The sequence below is a fragment of the Cololabis saira genome, chromosome 4, assembly GCF_033807715.1.
Source record: "Cololabis saira isolate AMF1-May2022 chromosome 4, fColSai1.1, whole genome shotgun sequence".
NCBI classification, from domain to species: domain Eukaryota; kingdom Metazoa; phylum Chordata; class Actinopteri; order Beloniformes; family Belonidae; genus Cololabis; species Cololabis saira.
The window spans coordinates 47,869,521-47,891,124 of record NC_084590.1 but is presented as its reverse complement, the minus strand read 5'-3'; the positions used below and the strand labels follow the sequence as shown (position 1 = coordinate 47,891,124).

General features: G+C 47.0%; 1 protein-coding gene across 4 annotated transcripts in view; it reads right to left on the bottom strand.

Annotated features, from left to right (window-relative positions):
* Positions 1 to 1,950: 1,950 nt before the first annotated feature.
* Positions 1,951 to 21,604, bottom strand: part of LOC133442057 (zinc finger protein 239-like) — a 38,459-nt gene continuing 18,805 nt past the window's right edge. For 2 of the 4 annotated variants that reach the window (XM_061719955.1, XM_061719956.1), the window contains one exon: positions 1,951 to 4,648. In XM_061719955.1, the coding sequence (XP_061575939.1) occupies positions 2,296 to 4,254 (1,959 nt within the window). In that variant the 5' untranslated portion in view covers positions 4,255 to 4,648 and the 3' untranslated portion in view covers positions 1,951 to 2,295. The remainder of the gene's footprint in view (positions 4,649 to 21,604) is intronic. The other 2 variants (XM_061719958.1, XM_061719959.1) reach the window with 1 other exon arrangement.

Here is a 21,604-nt window from a genome sequence, read left to right as displayed (position 1 = left end):
ATAACATCATACTGTGAAGCATGGGGGTGGAAACATCATGCTTTGGGGATGTTTTTCTGCAAAAGCATCAGGACGACTGATCCGTGTAAGGAAAATAATGAATGGGGCCATGTATGGTGAGATTTTGAGTGAAAACCTCCTTCCATCAGCAGGACATTGAAGATGAAACGTGGCTGGGTCTTTCAGCAGGACGATGATCCAAACTCATCGCCCGGGCAACGAAGGAGTGGCTTCAGAAGAAACATTTCAAGGTCCTGGAGTGGCCTAGCCAGTCTCCAGATCTCAACCCCATAGAAAATCTTTGGAGGGAGTTGAAAGTCCGTATTGCCCAGCGACAGCCCCAAAACATCACTGCTCTAGAGGAGATCTGCATGGAGGAACGGACCAATCACTGCTCTAGAGGAGATCTGCATGGAGGAACGGACCAATCACTGCTCTAGAGGAGATCTGCATGGAGGAACGGACCAATCACTGCTCTAGAGGAGATCTGCATGGAGGAACGGACCAATCACTGCTCTAGAGGAGATCAGCATGGAGGAACGGACCAATCACTGCTCTAGAGGAGATCTGCATGGAGGAACGGACCAATCACTGCTCTAGAGGAGATCTGCATGCAGGAACGGACCAATCACTGCTCTAGAGGAGATCTGCATGGAGGAACGGACCAATCACTGCTCTAGAGGAGATCTGCATGGAGGAACGGACCAAAATACCAACAACAGTGTAGAAAACCTTGTGAAGAATGACAGAAAACGTTTGACCTCTGTCATTGCCAACAAAGGGTATAAGTATTAGTATAGTATAAGTATAGTATAATTAGTATTGAGATTAACTTTTGTTATTGACCAAATACTTATTTTCCACTATAATTTGCAAATATATTCTTTAAAAATCAGACAATGTGATTTTTTTGGGTTTTTTTGGTCATTCTGTCTCTGTGAGGAAAATTACAGGTCTCTTTTATCTTTTTAAGTGAGAGAATTTGCACAACTGGGGCCTCATTTACAAAGAGTGCGTGGATTTCAACGTTGGTCCGTGCGTGGAATTCTTGCGTACGCAAAAAAAAAATTCAGATGTTCAAAACTGTGCATACGCCCAAATCCATGCACGTTTCTTTGAACATCACAATCAACGTGGAGTCGAGTGCACATGCAGTTCTGTGAAGAGTTGTGGGTTTTTTATGTCCGTAAAGTTTTGTGAATGTTAATATTTAGCGTTAGTGCATCATTACACTCTTTTTTTTTCTTGTTTGTAATTTAAGAACCGACACCAGAACTTAAGTTGGTGGGACGAAAAACAGCTCCTTGTTCCGTTTTACTGTCATGCGTATGATATACTAACGGATTAATCCCAATGTACACGTGTATTGAGTCTCATAGTTTGCATTGCGGATGTTCGTGATGACCTCTGTGTAACAGTGTGAACAACATAAACTCATATTTAAAACATGAAGCATCACGATCAGATTCCTCCACTCTGATTGTTGCAGCCGCAGGAGGAGAGACCGGTCTAACACTTTCTATAGTCCTGCAGCCGACTCCATATAAGACTCTGAAAGTAGCCCAAACATTCAATAAAAACTTTATTCATATATTGCTGATTCACATCAGTTCGTACCAACCAACCTTTCAGTGACATGTTAGTTTTATTTTAAAAGACAACTTTACAGAACCGGTTCTTTTTTTTTTTTTTTTTACCTTGTCTGCACACATATTAATGGTTGATACCATGCCGGTAGAAACCTGAGGCGTACATATGTGCATTATTACTATATGTAGTATATATACATATATATATATATACGCATACATACGCATACACATACATACATATACACATACAAACCCAGTGATTTTTTTTATTTTTTTCAGTGATCTGAAGAAAGAGGCTGAGACATCTTATTCTCTTACATGCAAGGGTAGGCGCACGAGCAGCGAACTACAACGGTCCTGCCCCCGGCAAAGTTTATTTAAAGACATGTAAAAATGGGTGTGTATTTACAGAAGAAAAGGGTGTAGATTTTAGAGTACAATCAAGAAGTAGGCGTGCTGTGGGTGTGGTGTGGATCACATCATCGCACATTGGATACAGATGAGGCGACCTTGACATGGTTCACATGATGCAGCAAAGAATGGTGAGAAAAGCAGATAGATAAAAGAAACAATCAAACAGGCCACATCATGAGTAAATATTTTCCCTCTAACATTCCCCCCTGTTTATCATATTAGGATAATGCACATGCAGTATATCAAATCTTGGTAACTTGACAAGCATTTTCTACCAGACCATCATTAATTACACGACATCATCCTGCATCGCCTGTTGGAATTTCGCCTCCAGCAGTGCGAGGTCCGAATCTTCAGCAGTGGACGCAGCATACTGGACCATAGCAGTATATTGAATCATGGAGACGTTGATCATACGTGATATCATACAGCGGACACAGGGTATGATGCAGCTAATGAACACACAGAATAATATGAGAACACTACCAATGGGCATAAGTAGCTTAGTGAGTCTTCCAGACCAGCCTCCGGACCAGATCCAGGACCATATATCCCAGCCGGAGGCGGATTCATAAACATCACCTTTTTTCATTTGCGCAAGCAGATCATTCATATGACTGATGGTGTCAGAAATATTTGCAGCAGCATCAGGAATGTAAGTAAAACATTTTTCACCAATGACATGACACAAACCTCCTTGTGAGGCTAAGAGCAGATCTAAGGCAAATTGATGTTGCATCAGCATGGTACGAGTGGCGACCATGAAGGGCGGGAGAGATGACATGCCCTTAGTCAGAATTGCTGTTAAGTTTTCCAGTTGAATATGCACTGCATCTACGCCGTGAGCATTCTTAACAGCCCCCCACCACGGAAACACACCGGCGAAGAACTTCTCTCCTGCGGTGGTCTGTACTGGAACATCGCCAGCACGCTTCTGCCTGTAGTGGGGATAATGATGGGTGGAGTATGTCAACTGGTCGTACAGGGTAATAGCAGGTGTGAGTTCAATCAGGATGCAGGTCCCGATCCAGCCGTAGGGAAGAACCTGATACACATCATAACCACAGAGCCACGCAGCGCTGGTGGGGCTGCTGCATCCTTCATCAGAAGGCCAGGAAACAGCATCTGTGTCAGAAAAGTTACCTGTCAGGTCACTCACAGAAGCGGCGTTAGCGCGGGGACCGAGGCAAACCGACTGATTATAAAGAGGCCCTTCACCACACGTGGCGTTGACTGTCATCCGACAGCCGGAGGTGGAGCCTACTGGAACGCTCGGTTTAGCACCCGCGTATAAACGCCTGAAACAAAGTGGAAAGTTTTCAGGAACTTGTGCAGGTTCAATAGAAATCACAGGCTGGTTAAGGTCAGGGTGTTCTCTGGCTTCCGTGCCATTCACTCTGATCAGATTCTGATTCCAGCGAGAACATTCAGAGACATCAGTTAAGTTCAACTTTAACCACTTCGTCCTGACAGGTTTTCCAGACGTATTCGTTGCTTTGAACATACCCTTTAACACACAGATAACATCAGAGACAGTCAATGGTTTAGGTTTTACAAAGGACGAGTCCCGCTGTGAGTGGGACATGAGGGAACATGCATAACAAGAGGAGTTAACATGTAAGGCGTCAACAATAGACTTCACAGCCGTCCACCAGGAGTTTACTCGTCCTGCAGGATCTCGGTCTCGGTCGGACCATGCATCTGTAATAGGAGCAGACATTGTTTCACCTTTACCATTGATTTGAACATGTTTATCATGTTTACTCTTCACATTTCCATTCCATGTTGTGATTTCAACTTTGGGAGCACTGTCCGTGTAGCAGATCTTGTACTGGTACCGGGGAGGCTTCGCCTCCACCCAAGGAGAGATGAGGAAATCAGCACAAGATGCAGCGTTAGGTGAGCTGCGTTGGTCAGGTCGCAGAGTGATGACGAGGTTTCTTCTGGAGGATGTGAGGCTGAGTTGCTTCCTCCACTGTAGAGCTTTCCGGTCAGTGGTGGAGGACGACCAGTCGGCGTTGGACTCACCTACGAGGTATTTCCAGGACCACGTGTAATAGTCACCAAGAGTTATGTACCAAATCATTACAGGATACGTACCACCAAACATCCTCATCACCCTACTCATGTCGAGTCGCCACACGTCGTTGGACTTGGGTGACGTGTGGAAGGGGATGACGAAGGTGGTGGTCTTGGTTCGTGGAGCACATAGAATGGTGGTGTGCGGGTCAGAGGTGGAACATTTCATCACATCAGTCACAGACCTTTTACTCCTGGCAGCGGTGAATGTCCGATGGGGAACGAAGCATCAGCGGGGTACACGCCACGAGGCCCAAAAAGGCCAGGATCACCAGACAGCGCAGAGCCATGTCTTCTTTTCTTCACCGGTTTGAGACGACAGGCCCCTATTGGTTCCTGCCCCCTTTGTAGCCGGGCTTCGTTGCTACTCTATCAGTAGATTCTCACTCTGGCTCGGTGATGATGCGCTTACAGTGTGACTGCGGGATCCAGGGGGGCCTTTCCGCAATTTTAATCGCCGTGGGTGTCGTCAGGAGAACTTGATACGGCCCGTCCCACCGTGGTGCCGCCCAGTTGTCTCGCCGTAGGACCTTGACGAGGACAAAGTCTCCGGCCTTGAGTGCCTGTAAGATAGGAGCAGAAGACTCTGGGAGATCATTGTGTTCCTTGACAAGCCTGTGGGAAAACATGCTTTTCATCCAGTCCGCCAATGTGTGCTCATTATCACTCTTGGTAAGGGGCGCGTCTGTATTAGGGAGGGGGAACCTTCTCCCATGTACTATTTCGAAGGGAGTTAACCCTCCATGGCATGAAGTAATACGCATCCACATTTTAACTAGAGACAGACAATCGGGCCAAGGTCTTCTAGTTTCTGCCATAGTTTTTCTGAGCCTCTCTTTAATTGTAGCATTTGTTCTTTCCACTAGTCCTGCACTTTGGGGGTGATATGAGCAATGATTCTTCAGCTCAAACCCCAGGGTGGTGGCACACAATGCTAACACTTAATTTACAAAATGAGTTCCATTATCTGATCTTATGATAAGAGGAATACCATAAGTCGGGAAAAAATGTGAACACAGGTGTTTAGCCACTGTTACAGCATCACAACGCTTTACAGGGTACATTTCTGGCCATTTAGAAAATGTGTCTACTATCAACAAACAGTATTTACATCCTTGTGATGGTGAGAGTTCAATGAAGTCCATGTGAATTACTTCAAATGGATGGGAACCTTCCCCTCTTGGGTCTCAGTCTCCCTTGTGCATTATGTTTCATACATATCATGCACCGTCTGCAGAAGTCTCTGGCATAATCCGAAAAATTTAAAGTATGGAATGTATCATTTACTATGTTTACCATCCCCCCTGTTGACACATGGGTCAATCCGTGAATCATCTGTGCTGCCGCTTTAAAAAGTGACTTGGGAAGGATCGGCTTGGCATTGACATACTGAACATCATTTTTTATTTCGGGTTTGAATTTTAACCACTTCTTTTGTTCATTCAAAGGTGCTGTCTTTTGAGCGTCACTTATGATCGTGGAATTGAGTGGAGCTAAGATAAAAAGTAAGTCAGTGTGAGGGTCATTTCGAGTGGTAGCTCGTTTTGCTGCCTGATCTGCAAAGTTATTTCCTCTTGTGACAGGTGAATCATCTGTCTGATGCGCCAGGCATTTGCATAATGCTAAAGAGGCAGGGAGTTGTACTGCTATGAGAAGTTTCTCCAAAAGAGCAGCATGTGCGAGAGGTTTTCCAGAGGAAGTAGTCATTCCTCTGTTCTGCCATATTTTAGCAAAATGGTGCACTGAGGCAAAGACTCGCAGGCTCGAATAACAGCTTGCAGTTCTGCTGTTTGTGCTGAATAAGAACAAGGGAGTTGTCCTGCCTCAACAATTTCCATCTCCGTGGTGACAGCGTAACCCACACGGTTCTTTCCATATACATCTTTTGATGCTGAGCCGTCCACGAACAGAGAAATAAAACCTATTTGCGGTTGTTCGAATATGTCAGGTCGGGGCTTAGTATGTTCATCTATTTCCGCTTTACAGCAATGTGGAGTTCCATCTAGCGCGGACGGGAACAACGTGCTAGGATTCAGTAAACCACAACGCGTCACAGTGATATGAGATTGTGACAACAATGTGGAGATATAAGTCAGGTGTCTGTTTTGCGTGAGAAAAGGTAGCTGAGTCTGTAGTAATACTAGAACAACAGAATGAGGGACCTGCAAAACAAGTGGATGCAATAATACTATTTCAGCGGACATGTTTACAGCTTCATTAGCAGCTGCACAAGCTTGCACACATGTAGGCAGGCCGGAGGCAATACAATCTAGCTTTTTTGAATAATAAGCAATGGGCCTGTGTGTTGAGCCATGTATTTGAGTCAGTACGGCCTTCACAAAACCCTCCGCTGCATCAACCGAAAGATAAAACGGTCTATCGTAATCAGGCAAGGCCAGGACGATATTTGTTTGCAACAACTGTTTCAGTGTTATGAATGCCTGAATAGCGGCTGGGTTTCAAATGACCTTGTCTGTGAGAGACAGGCTGTTACCATAGATAATGTTTTGAATAGGCTGGATAACTTTAGCATACTCTGGAATCCAGGTCCTGCAGAAGTTACACAGCACCAGAAATGACATCACTTGCTTCTTTGTCTGCGGTCTGGGAGCATTCTGAATTGCTACCTTTCTGTCTTCCAATAGAGACTTTCCGTCACCTGACAATCTGTGACCTAGATAAACCATAGCAGGTTGCCATAACTGGAGTTTAGAGAGAGAAACTCGATGACCATTTTCATACAAGTGTCTTACTACAAGAAGCGTGCTCTGTTTACAATTGTCTTCTGTGTCAGCTGTGATTAAGATGTCATCCACGTATAATAACATTTGTGTGTGTGTCGGAATCTGACATGTTGACATAGATTGTCTGAGCGCAAGGGTGTATTCGTGCGGGCTGTTGCAATAAGAATAATAAGAAATCCTTTAATAGTCCCCCAGAGGGGGAAATTTCCAGATTACAGCAGCAAAGTGGATAGTGCAAAACACAAGAGGCATCAATATCACACAATAATAATAATAATAGAAAAACACTATAAACAGTATATACAATAATAATAATAATAATAGAAAAACACTATAAACAGTATATACAATAATAATAATAATAATAAGAAGAAGGAGAATAAAAATAGTAATAAATAAAAAATACTAGTATACAAAAAGAAAAACAGATGGGTATTTACAGATGATATTACAGAGGATATTTACAATACCAGAGAATGGTATTGCACATTTTTGTTTGTGGTCTACTGTGAGCAGTGCTGGTTGTGTAGTCTCACAGCTGCAGGGAGGAAGGACCTTCTGTAGCGCTCCTTCACACACCTAGGGTGAAGGAGCCTGTCGCTGAAGGAGCTCTCCAGCGCTCTGAAGGTGTCCTTCATGGGGTGGGAGTCCTTCTCCATCATGGATGATAGCTTAGCCATCATCCTCCTCTCTCTCAAAATCCTTGTGGTAAGCGGGTGTACGTGTACTTTTTGTCATTAAACATAAAACCGAACCAGTGCTGTGAATCTGGATGCACTGGAACGGAAAAGAATGCATTACTCAGATCAACAACAGAGAAAAAACGTTTCTCTGGTGTTATTTGATTTAAAATAGTATGTGGGTTTGGTACATTCGGCGCTACGTGTAAAACAGCTTCATTTACGGCTCGAAGGTCTTGAACCATTCTCCAATTATCAGAGTGTGGCTTCTTCACAGGGAAGATTAGGGTGTTACATGTTGCTTCCGGAGCTTCTTGGGCAATCCCAGATTTTATCATATCAGCTATTACAGGTTCAATCCCTTTCCGTGCTTCAGAACTGAGAGGATATTGTCTGATGTGTGGTCTGACTCCGGACAGAGGTTGAATCTGTACCGGGGTGCAACCTTTGATCAGTCCAACATCAGTCGGGCCTTTTGACCACAACTCTGAAGGGAATTCACTTAATTCTGGGTACTGCTCCAAATTTACAAAAGCGTGTGTATGATTATCACGCGGTCATTCGTCCATATGTGCTCTAGGTGTCACTTTAACCCTCCAAATGAGGGTACGCCGCAAGTAATGAGTGCGGCTGCCTTTAAGCCAGCCATCTCTTTCCGTTTTTGGATCATATGTGTCTGATTCAGCTGTGCGCAGAATATATGACATTTCCTTCCAATCTCTGCATTTTACTCTGCACACTGAGATGTGCGGAAGAGGCTGATACAGGAGTTTTTTCTGTTCTTCTGACAATATTACCGAACAGACTGAGTCTCCATCCGGAGAGATGTACAAATGGGAAACCGTAATGACCTGATCTCGTAGTTTATGAAGCTTTGTATCATAAGATGGATCTGGGCCAGGGGTTGTGTTATACCTCATAGTTACATGGAGGGCATCACGAGGCATAAATTCCCCCTGTTCGACTTTAGTTTTTGTAACTTGAAATATTTCATCTGCTACTGTTTGGTTACCCATATCTAGGGCCCACCAATAATGTGGTATCCCCATTCCCTGTGCGACATCCTGAGAATCAGCTGGAGTTATCTCTGCTCTCATTCCGCTCTTGGTTACAATGATGGAAATATCGAGCAGGCACATTAAATCTCTGCCTAACAAATTTACTGGGCATGAAGGGTCGACCAGAACAGGACAGGAAGCTGTTTTTCCGGTGTCCTTGTGGCACACGAAAACTGGATTTGTCAACCAATGTTTTGCCACGTGTCCACCTGCTGTTTTCACATATACAGTACTTCATCCGAAGATAATGTTACTTTTGGGGGAGTAGTTTGTAAAACAGTTCTACAAGCCCCAGAATCACAAAGACAGCGATAGTTTTCCCCTTGAATACTGAGGGTTATGAATGGCAATTCATTATTTTGACGGGCATGTTTAAGGGCTGCAAAGATGTCTACCACATTGTTTGGATCCTGTTTTGGAGGTTCAGATACTAGTCATTTCTGTTGGGCTGAGTTGGGATTATCCGGACGTCTATCTTGCTTTAGCTGTTTTCTTTTATTTGCAGGGTTAGACTTGCAATCCCTGGAAAGATGTCCAGGTTTCCCGCAATGCCAGCAATTTGAATCAGATCTTCGTCTATCTTCCCAATTTGGATCAGATTTTCGTCCATCCTCCCAATTTGGATCAGATTTTCGTCCATCTTCCCAATTTGGATCAGATTTTTGTCTGTTTTCCCAATTTCCTCCTGCATTCCTCCCCCCTCGTCTACGGCGGAAATTATCTCTTCCCCGTAGATTGCCCCGCCCATCACCCCGATAATCACCAGAGTATTCAACGTATTCTGTGTTTTCTTCTGCAGCATACGCACCCCCTGACTTTTCTTTCACGGCCACCGCCCTTTGTGCGTGGGAGGCAAATTCCACGGCCTGTGCTACAGAGCCCGTGGTCTGATGAACCCAGTATTTTGTTACAAAATGTCGCACTGTGGGCAGTAGCCCGTCCAGGAACGCTTTTTTCAATTGTTGCTGATAAGCTCCATTGTCTGCGGGGTCATAAGGAATGCCAGAATTATGCCTGAAAACCGCTTCTAAATGAACTATGTAGTCTTCAGCATTTTCTGGATCCCTTTGTTTGCATGCCGCAATACGGGTGTAGTCTGCTCCCCTACGGAAGGTCGTAATAATGCGATTGTTTAACCGTGTTACTGCTTCGGTCAAGGCCTGAGAGTCAGCAGGTAAAATCACTGGAGGATTTGCTGCGTCATGTCCAGTGAAGTCACCTTGTATACGTCCAAGTCTGTGCCCAAGTTTTTTACTGACTACATGAAGCACCTCTAAGCCATTCAGGTGAAAACTGTTCATCGATTCTACCAAGTCAGTTGCGAACTGGTCGGCATCCATAAATGGGTCTGCAAGACCATCAGCAGCTTTCATCATTTCATCTTTGGACCACGCTCGAAAAACCATAATGGTCGGGTTGTTATCACCACCTTGACCGTAACGCGGATTGGCCACCTGGATTAATGGACAATTCAGGTCGGTGGGGGGCGCAGCACATCCTGGGTCAGATTCAGAGTCTGAGTCAGAGTCTGAGTCAGAGTCTGAGCCTGAGCCTGAGTCCGTTTTACCATATCCAGGTTTTTGTTTTATTTCTTTAAGGTCGGACACAGGATACAGCTCTTTCTTCTGTTTGCGAGGTTCAACTTTATGTTTTGTTTTTACGTCTCGGGTTTGTTGAACCCGAGATGGTGCAGGAAAAGCACGTTTCGAGATCTTTTTCAGTTTAACAGAATCCCTACGATTCTTACGGGAGTCACGCGTATTCGTTTTAGCAGTCTCAGGTTCATTTTGGTCAGTTAAGTCAGAGTCCGACTGGTCATTAGGGTGTCCCCTATTACCGTTCTCAACATCACGGTTTCTCCGTGAAGAAGTCGTTTCTTCATCTTCTTTTATCATTGCATTTATTTTTTCAGCTTTCTCATTTATTTTTTCAGCTTTCTTTTTCTCCTCCTCCTCTCGTCTCTTACTCTCAGCCAGCCACTGCTCAGAAAATCCATAGTGTATCTTTAATTCTACTTTTCTTTTCTTCTTCCGTGCTTTCACAATTTCTCGTTTTAAAGCCAACTGCAGGGTCAGTACTTCCGTTGTGACAAGATTACCAGGAAAACCATATCTCTCGTTCCACACTGTACTCACATGACCACAATAGGTTTGTTTCTCCTCCATATATATAGCATCCTTTGTCAATACACACTGTTTCGAGTAAGAGGTACCCATGGTTCTGTGTAAAATGTCACTGACACACAAATTGACAGTAGGTTCATGAACACAGCCCTCTACTGTATCTAAAATACAGCGGTGCTCATTTTACGGGGTGAAACCCAACCTGTTGAAACCGTCAATTGTCAGTACGTGATTTTACGACAGATAAAATTAAAAAAATGACTGATATGTTCACGCTCGTGAACAGTCAATCCAATCATCCACATCTCATTCATACAATGGCATGAATTACGTTTCAATACAGTCAAAACCGGGTCAAATACAGTATTACAACAGTAATCTGTGCCAATTCGTGCGGTGAATCAACCCTAATTTTACAATTCTATGCCACAAGTGACGAGAATTACGTTTCTATACGGTCAAAACGTACAAAGACCGGGTCAAATACAGTATTACAACAGTAATCTGTGCCAATTCGTGTGGTGAATCAACCCTAATTTAACAATTCAACGTCACTTCACCTGCAGGACTTTTTGCAACACTAATGTAACTTCGCGCGGTTCCAATCATTCATCTCACCCTTTCTGAGATCACTGGTTTGAGTTCGTTGATCCCAAAGCCTTCCCGCCGGCGTCGAGGACCAAGGGCCACCGACCTGGGATGAATTCACATCCCAGGGTTTTGGCACCGCAGATGGCTATTCAGCGATGACTGTCGACAGGTTTCAGTGGTGATAATCTCGGCGTCGGTGGGAAGTCTGGGATCCGGCTCGAAGGACCAAGAAATGCTAGAGAGAAAAAACACTCAGTGATCTGAAGAAAGAGGCTGAGACATCTTATTTTCTTACATGCAAGGGTAGGCGCACGAGCAGCGAACTACAACGGTCCTGCCCCCAGCAGAGTTTATTTAAAGACATGTAAAAATGGGTGTGTATTTACAGAAGAAAAGGGTGTAGATTTTAGAGTACAATCAAGAAGTAGGCGTGCTGTGGGTGTGTTGTGGATCACATCATCGCACATTGGATTCAGATGAGGCGACCTTGACACGGTTCACATGATGCGGCAAAGAATGGTGAGAAAAGCAGATAGATAAAAGAAACAATCAAACAGGCCACATCATGAGTAAATATTTTCCCTCTAACAGTGTGTGTGTGTGTGTATGTGTAGCTATGTGTAGCTATGTGTGCGTATGTGTACATGTATGAATACATATATATATATATATATTGTAATAGAGGTCTAGGGCCTCAACAGTTGCGCTGAACAGAGCAGGCGAACACTATGGCTGTGTGACTTCGGTTAGAAAATCACGGGGCAGAGCGTCAGGTTTATGTGACTTTAATTGAAGAACGTGTGGTTCTGTGAAACACAACAATAAAACATATTAATTACTAAATGAAAACACACATGAAACTGACATGAAACATGAAATGTTACATGTGGGCATATAAATAAAGTGCATTCAAATTAGGTAAATAACTCCTTTACATCACAAACCAGATTGTTAACAAAGGAGAAATATCACTTGTGTGAACATTGTAAACGAGGAGCACATGTCTAACTCAGCCAGCACATGCAGGCTAAAACAGCTAATGTAGCTCATTCACTGTAACTAATTTACTGTTACTGAAACTCCTGCAGATACAGATCAACCTCTATGTAAGCTTTAATACATAAAGAGAGCAGTTTAAACATAAATACTCACTTTAGTCAGGTACACACACTTCTCCAAACAGGAGGAATCCACACAGCTCTACACAGCTTCTCAGCAGACAGATCAATCAGACTTCTCACTCCGGAACATTCCACACCTCTTAAAGGGCCGTTAACAGGACACAAACAGTGAACTAACTGAAACTGTAAGCTGAACTCTAGGGCTTTCCTACACAGCCACCCCCAAAAGTCTGTTTAGAGCTTTTGAACATAAGCAGGAAAGTCAATTAGGTAGATTCTGTATCAGGTAGATTCGGGAGCTGCACCAGTCGGGACACAGGGCGCAAATAGGTCTTGTCCTTCACCTGCACATCCGCTGTTCGGATGCGCCCATCGGCTCCAGGGTGCGTCTGTGTGACCTTCCCTACAGGCCATAGTGCCCGAGGAAGTTGTGGGTCAACAATGAGAACCACCTGGCCAACTGACAGTTCCTTCCCATCCTTCCTCCACTTCTGCCTCTCTTGCAGACCTGGCAAGTAACGCCGAATGAAAGTGGACCAAAAATGGTCAGCCAGCACTTGACTGTGCCTCCAACGACGTTTGCCAAGGAGGTCAGTTGAGTCATAGACGGTTTGTGGTAGGGATGAATCCCGGCGTCCCATGATAAGGATATTTGGAGTGATGGGATCTGGGTCCGCAACATCCAAGGAGAGATAGCCCAGTGGCTTTGCATTCATGATGCCCTCAACTTCGATGAGCACCGTGCGGAGGACGGTCTCAGATACCGTCTGATCCTTCAGGATAACCCTAAGGGCGGTCTTCACAGACTTAATCTCCCTCTCCCAAGTCCCACCGAAATGAGGTGCACTTGGTGGATTAAAGCAGAATTTAATCTTCTGCTTGGCCAACTGGTCCCTCAGTCTTGGTGCCATCTCTGCAAAGGCGTCCTGCAGCTCCTTATCTCCTCCAACAAAATTGGTACCATTATCACAGAGAAGCTCAAATGGTGTACCACGACGTGAGATGAAGCGTCTCAGGGACATGAGGAAGGCGTCAGAGTCCAAACTCTCAAGGAGGTCAAGGTGAATGCAGCGCGTAGTCATGCACTTGTATAAAATCCCCCACCTCTTCTCATTCCGGCGACCTATCTTAATGTGGAATGGGCCGAAGCAGTCCACTCCTGTAGAATAGAATGGTGGTTTGTACAGGCGTAGGCGTGAGGGCGGAAGGTCGGCCATCTTAGGCACGTCAGGCTTTGCTCGCCGCAGCTGACATTCTTGGCAGGAGTGCTGATGCTTCCGGATCACTTCCCTTGCACGCAGAACCCAGTACTTCCGCCGGAGATCAGCAAGCACTCGCTCTGGTCCAGGGTGGAGAAGAGCCTGATCATAATCTTGGATGAGCAGCTTCGTCAAGGGATGGTGCGGATCCAGGATGATTGGGTGGAAAGCGTCCATCTATCCCTTGATCTCATTTGGCAATGAGTCCAGCTGGGCTTGGACGAGGAGGGCCTTCTCCGCGTTCAGGTAGTCAGCCGCATCACAAGGCTCCTCTGTGGTCTGGGAGTCAGCCGCCCTGTGAAGGGACCTGGCTGTTACTTCAACAAGCTCTTTCCATGAAGAAAAGTCTGCAATAGCAGGGAGCTGCGGACCTGTGGAGATGGTCACATTACCGATCGTGGTGGACTTCCTCAATTCGCTGTCGTCGGAGTCTGGACCAACAGAGGGCATCGTAGGCCACTGATCTTCAGGTAAGTAGAGGAATTCCGGACCTTCATTCCACCGATGTGGTTGTGCCAACGCCTCCAGTGTCAACCCTCGAGTGATGCCATCTGCCGGGTTTGTGGCAGAGGTCACGTACCTCCAACTGTCAGGCTCAGTCAGGTTTTGGGTCTCTGTGACTCGTGTGCCCACGAACACCTTGTACCTGCAGGACTCCGACTTAATCCAGTAAAGGACGGTGGTAGAGTCGGAACACAGGACAACCCGCTGGATGGGCACAGTGAGCTCAGTTTGGAGTACTTCGGCGAGCTGAGCACCTGTAAGGGCAGCGCTCAACTCAAGGCGGGGCATTGATAGCTGCTTCTTGGGAGCCACCCGAGACCTGGCAAGCACAAAGGAAACCTGGACCTGCTGCTGGTCATCCATAGTCCTCATGTAGGCAACTGAGCCATATGCTCGCTCCGATGCATCGCAAAAGATATGAAGCTCTCTTATTGCGGTAGAGGGATCCACGTGCCGTGGAGCATAGGCTCGAGGGAACTCCAGGTGGACGAGATGAGGAATCTCCTGTTCCCAGTTTTGCCATCTGTCAAGAAGACCCCGAGATGAAATTGGGTCGTCCCAGCCAATATCCGCTTTCCACAAGTCTTGGATGAGAACCTTAGCTCTTGTGGTAAATGGTACGATGTACCCAAGGTTCCTCATAGTGGGTGTCGATGGCTCCACAGGGCAATGTTTGTACCCCAAGGAGTCAGTAAGGCAGTTCCAGCATAGGCCCAGGGTAGGCTCATTAAGGTCGCTACTGCTCTTGGAGAGCCACAGCTCGCTGCGTTCTGAACGGGCCTCAGGCGGGAGATGCTCAGTGACCGTGGGCACATTGCTTGCCCACTGACGAACCTCGAAACCTCCAGTCTGCAGGTGATGGCGGAGGTCATCAATGAGACGCTTGGCCTCCTCAGCGGAGTGAGTGCTGTGCAGACAGTTGTCCACATAGAAGGACCTCTCAACTGTCTCTGCCAAGGTGGGGTTGCACTCTACACTATCCTGGATGTGCTGCTGGAGGGCGTAGATGGCGCAACAGGGACTACATGTTGTCCCAAATGGGAGCACCTGCCACTCATAAATACTCGGCTCCTGCTCTCTCTCCATATTCCTCCAGATGAAGCGTACCACTGGCTTGTCAGTGGGTAGCAGGCGGATCTGGTGGAACATGCCCTTAATATCCCCACTCACCGCCACAGCATGTTGCCGGAACCTGATGAGGACACCAAGCAGGGTCCAAGGGCAGGTCCAGGAAGCAGAAGATCATTCAGGGACAGACCTTGGTACTGAAATGAACAGTTAAAGACAATCCTGTCCTTACCGTTGTGGTTCACCATATGGTGCGGAATGTACCATGATTCTGCAGACTGGTCAGCTTCATCGGCAGGCACCTTTGCCACATAACCAGCCTTCTCCAGTTTCTGTATCTCATTGCAGTAGACTTCTGCCCTGATCGGGTCCTTGGCAAGTCTTCTCTCCATGCTGCGAAGGCATGGCAGCACAGCTTCCTTTGGAGCGTGAAGTAGAGTAGCATTTGCTCGCCGGAGCAGGGGGGTAGCATAGCGCTGGACTCCATCGATCCCAACCCTAGTGGTAGATGATTGGAGCAGAGTCATGGCTTGCTGGTCCTGCTTGGAGCGGGTGGCTGCCTTCTCGCTTGTGTAAGGAAGAGTGTCAACTTGCCAGAGGCGCTCAATGTTCCTGAAGAGCTCGGTGGCCGGGGAGACGGTGGAGATGCGGAGGCACTGTGAAGAAGGAGTAGACTGGGCTAAGCTGGTAGGACCCTGGAGTGACCAACCTAGTCGTGTACAGACACCGATGGGACCACCTGATGGGCCTGCACGTATTGGCTGTACAGGGACCAAGAGGTGTGGCATATCTGAACCTATCAGAAGCAGTGGCTGGGCATGGTCGACTGGTCGCAAGGGCAGGCCACGGAGGTCTTTGTACCGTTTCTGTAGTGCAGCCACTGGGTAGGAATGTTCAGCGAGGCTCAGGCCTTCGGCGGTGAAGGCCTGGTGGATATGGAACTTCAAGGAGGGCATACACATTGGAGAAAGGTCAAAGGAGATGGAGCTGCCCTGGAGCTGTTCGACATGTTGTTGGACTGTCTGTAGATGGAGTGTCTCTGGCTGCCCGGAAAGGTTCAGGTGCTGAACAGCTTGTGGAAGAACAATACTCCGTTCAGAGCCGTCATCCAAGACAGCGTAGGTCTCCAATAGTTGGTCGCCATTCCTTAGGATGACCTTAACAACCTTTAACATCACCTGTTGTGGTCGGTTGGGCCGGTCAAGGTAGACCTTAACGGGTGGAGTAGTCACCATGTTGATTATGGTTCGAGTTTGCTGGACAGAGTCATGCAGAATGGTGAGGTGCTGTTCTTTGCATGTCTTGCAGGGGCGTTTCAGAGTACAGTCCTCTGGAGCATGGTTGCGCCCACACTTCCAGCACGTTTACCCTCTCGGATCCATTTCACCACTTGGCTGGTGGACAGCTTCTTGAAGTTGTCACAATTATTCAAGAAGTGCTCCTTATTGTCACAATGAGGGCAATATGGCTTAAACTTCAAGGCTGCCTTAGAGCGAGCAAGTTCCGAAGGGTTGGCGACTTCTCCACCATTGAGAAGAATGGTTGTGGTCTTCTCCTTGTGGTAAGTGACACGATCCTTCTTGACTGGCTTGAGTGCATCACACTGATATAGCACTGCAGCTCGGCTTGAGAGGCGTTTCGCTTGTGACTTCATCTGAAGCCAGGTTGCCAGGTCGGCAAGGGTGTAGGTCATATCTGACCCAGTACGGAGGATGCCACGGCTCAAACAGTATTCGATGAAACTGTCCCTGAAGGACGGGGGCATCTTGCTTAGAAGTCGATCCACATGTGAGCAATGTTCCCCTCTAATTTTTCATGTATCTGGGCACACACGCAAGCTCCCTGAGCAAACTGAGGATGACTGTGAGAAACATCACATATGCACGCTTTATTTTTAAGTATCTCATTACGCTTAAAAACAAGACTCGTCACTGGAAAAAACAACAATTTTCACCTGTTTCAAGTACATTTTCACTTGAAATAAGTAGAAAAATCTGCCAGTGGGACAAGATTTATCTTCTCATTACAAGCAAAAAGTCTTGTTCCACTGGCAGATTTTTCTACTTATTTTAAGTGAAAATCTACTTGAAACAGGTGAAAATGTCGACTTTTTTCTCAAAATTTTGAGAGAAAAAATTGAAATGTCGAGAAAAAAAGTTTTGAGAAAAAAGTCAAAATGTCCAGAGAAAAGTTGAGATTTTGAGAAAAAAAAGTCAAAAATTTTATGAAAAAAGTTGAAATGTCGACAAAATTTTGTTTTAATTGACCATTTTCACTTGTTTCAAGTCAATTTTCACTTGAAATAAGTAGAAAAATCTGCCAGTGGAACAAGATTTTTTTTTGCTTGTAATGAGAAGATAAATCTTGTCCCATTGGCAGATTTTTCTACTTATTTCAAGTGAAAATTTACTTGAAACAGGTGGAAATTGTCAAATAAGTTATTTTTCTGGTGTTATTTTTCTGGTGATGACTCTACATGTTGAAATAGCAGTAAAACCACATTCATTGATGAAATGACATAAGGGATGGAAAGGAGGGATGGCAGTTTTACTGGGGGGATGATTTGGACCGTTTTTATTTCAGGGGGGATGATTTGGACCGTTTTTATTTCAGTGGGGATGATTTGGACCGTTTTTATTTCAGGGGGGATGATTTGGACCGTTTTTATTTCAGGGGGGGATGATTTGGGCCGTTTTTATTTCAGGGGGGGATGATTTGGACCGTTTTTATTTCAGGGGGGGATGATTTGGACCCTTTTTATTTCAGGGGGGATGATTTGGACCGTTTTTATTTCAGGGGGGGATGATTTGGACCGTTTTTATTTCAGGGGGGGGTGCCATCTCCCCTCATCCCCCCTCAACTCCAGTACTGCTGGTAGACACAGCAATGGTATGGATAGCTTTTAGCAGAGGCTTCAGACTTTCTCGTGTCCGGGATCCCCACAGCTCCTTGTATTCCCCAAATCCTTGAATACTTCTCCTCCTCTTGACTCGCGGGACCTCCGTAAACTGATTTATGGTCCCGCGTTACACCAACGCAGAGCCTACGCCGTAGGGTACGCGGCGACGCGCATGTACGTTGCGCGTCGCCGCGTACCCTACGGCGTAGGCTCTGCGTCGATTTAGCGCAGAACCATAAATCAGGCTTTGCGAGTGAACGTCTCACGAGGGGCAGTCGCGTTGCAACGCCACTGTAGCCAAATCGCAAGGAGAGAGCAGAGAACTGAGCTCATGAGAAGTCCCGGTACGCCAGAGGCTAATATTGAGAAGTGGGGGTACTCCGTACCGGCGCGTACCGGCCCACTTAAAGCACTGCGCTGGATAGACTTTCTTGTGCGCTGAGAATATGCAGTCAGTGCGCGATTGCGCACGCGCGCAGCTTAGGGGGAACATTGCATGTGAGCCACATCTCAACTCGTACCCATTTGGGCCTTCAAGTGTCCCGAGCATGCCCACAAGAGACTGGATGGACAGGGCGAATGAGTCAAAGGCCTCAGAGTCTCCAAACTTGATAGCGGGCGAGTTGAGGATGGCACCTAGCTCCGACTGTACGAGCTGCCGGGGTTGACCATACTTGTCTTGCAAGGCTTGCAATGCAGTGGTGTAAGGTCGGACATCATACATGTAGGCTCTAGCCAGTTGTAGGGCACTGGGAAGTTTCAAGTGGCTGAGGAGCACTTGGTATTTATACTGTTCAGTCAGGTGCCCGTGGCTGCCCATCATGTTATCTAAGGCCATCTTGAGAAGAGCAAAGTCACTTTCGCGATCACGCTCAAAGACTGGCAGTATCGGCTGGGGAACACCATATGGCGAGGGGATCAGCATCTCTGAGCCTGGATGCAGTGGAGTGATTGTAGGCAGTATAGGAGCTGTATGGAGTGCAGCTGAACTTGTATACTGGTAGTTTTGAGCTGCGGGATAGGTGGTCACTTTATGGACAGGAGTCTGTGCTGCTGTGGGTCCTGCAGCATAACATTGCTGGGTCTGGATACCAGCTGTAGCTGTCGAAGCTTGGTATGACATCACCCGTGGCTCGGTGTAAACAGGTGTGGTAGGAGCGGGATACGACAATGCAGGAGGTGCAGCAGAAAGACCCCTCACCTGTGCTGGTTTGGGTGGCGGGTACTGTGGTGCAGTAGGGCACTCTAGAAGAGGCAACTGGGTTGATCTTCTCTCAGGAGGAGGCTCGGTTTCGGGAGCTACTGCAGGGCGCTGCAAGATAGGTGGAGGACAGGGCCGCTCAGACGTGGCAGGAGGCCTGGAAGGAGGTAAAGAGTGGAAATCAGGGTTGCTGTGACGGGGGAACGAGCCAGCAGGGGCATTAGGAGGTGGAGCAGTCACTGCTGGTAGAGAGTAGAAGCTCCTAGGTGATGCTGCACCACTACATGTTCCCTCCCTCTCTGGTTCTCGAAGGAGTGAGGTCAATAGCTTGGCTACCTGAAGTTCTTTCTCTTTCTTCTTAAGGCTTCTCTGCCTGTCAAGACGTTTGGCAATAGCTTCCCGTGCATCATGTGTCTCCTGCTGTAGGCGTTGTGCTTCCCGAGCCTGAGCATTGAGCTGCTGACACTCTAGATCTGCATTGTTGTCTTCTAGAACCTGGCACTGTAGCTCCTCGAGCTCCAGGCGATGAATGTTCTCCTGCAGGATGGCTTCCTGGACTGGGTTCAAAGCATGACGGGGATTTGTACTCGCGGATGAGCGGACAGAGCCAAGGAGGGAGCCAAGACCAGCATTGAGGGCAGACCGGGTGATCGAGTGGTGTGAGGGCCCACTCCTCTCAGATGGGGCTCTAGCCTCGCTAGCCTGGCGTGACCGATGTATGTGCTCACTCCTCGCAGATGTGGACCTCGTCTCGCTAGCCTTGCTTCTGGATGCTTGTGATCGATGTGTGTGCTCACTCCTCACAGATGTGAACCTCGTCTCGCTAGCCTGGCTTCTGGATGCGTGTGCTAGATCTTTTGGAGGTTCATCTGGTTGTTGAGGTCCGTAGCCCACCACAAAGTCATCCAGGTGATGCGGAAGCTGTCGCTCTCTGTGGGGGCGAGTGGATGTCCCTGTTATGTCCTGGTCTTTTGAATCCATAGTGTCGTGGAGGAGCTCTATCCGGCTCGAAGGACCATGTAATAGAGGTCTAGGGCCTCAACAGTTGCGCTGAACAGAGCAGGCGAACACTATGGCTGTGTGACTTCGGTTAGAAAATCACGGGGCAGAGCGTCAGGTTTATGTGGCTTTAATTGAAGAACGTGTGGTTCTGTGAAACACAATATAACAATAAAACATATTAATTACTAAATGAAAACACACATGAAACTGACATGAAACATGAAATGTTACATGTGGGCATATAAATAAAGTGCATTCAAATTAGGTAAATAACTCCTTTACATCACAAACCAGATTGTTAACAAAGGAGAAATATCAATTGTGTGAACATTGTAAACGAGGAGCACATGTCTAACTCCGCCAGCACATGCAGGCTAAAACAGCTAATGTAGCTCATTCACTGTAACTAATTTACTGTTACTGAAACTCCTGCAGATACAGATCAACCTCTATGTAAGCTTTAATACATAAAGAGAGCAGTTTAAACATAAGTACTCACTTTAGTCAGGTACACACACTTCTCCAAACAGGAGGAATCCACACAGCTCTACACAGCTTCTCAGCAGACAGCAGACGCCCCGGCGGCGGCCGAGGGGGCCCGCGGGCGGGGTCCCCACGACACGGGAAGAAGCAGCCAGGGATCCCGCGGCAACGGACCGCGACCCAGGCAATCCCCGGCCACCCGGTCCGGACACGTGGCCAGGAGGCCTTCACCCTCCAGGCCAACGACCCCCACCCGGCAGGGGGCCAGCCTGCCCGAAGAGACAGAGCCGCGCCGGCCGCCGACGCGGGCAGGAGCACCCACCCCCACGCAAGTGGCCCTCCAAGACCAGAGGGATGCCCCGCCGCGGAGGCCGCAGGGGGGACCGGAGACGGGACCGGAGACGGGCCCGGAGAGAGGGAACCCCCCAACAGGGCGACACCCGCGCGGGCCCGACAACGGAGGGCCCCAGACCCAGGCATCCCATTCATTCATCCATTCACCTATCCGATATCTATACTAATAATAATATAATAATATAATAATATAATAATAATAATATAATATTAATAACCGTTTCTTTAATGTTTGTCTGTTCAGACGTAGTTATTGATATTTTATGATCTTGCTTTTATCTCGAGTAGTCTTCCCATACGGTCGTCATGGTGACAGATGTCCGACCTGTCAGCAGCTCCAGCTGAAAGCATCATGTTGGTCTGAACCGGAGCAGCTGGTCCAGTTCAGGGCAGAGATCCAGAAGGATCCTCTTGGTACCTAACCCAGCTGAT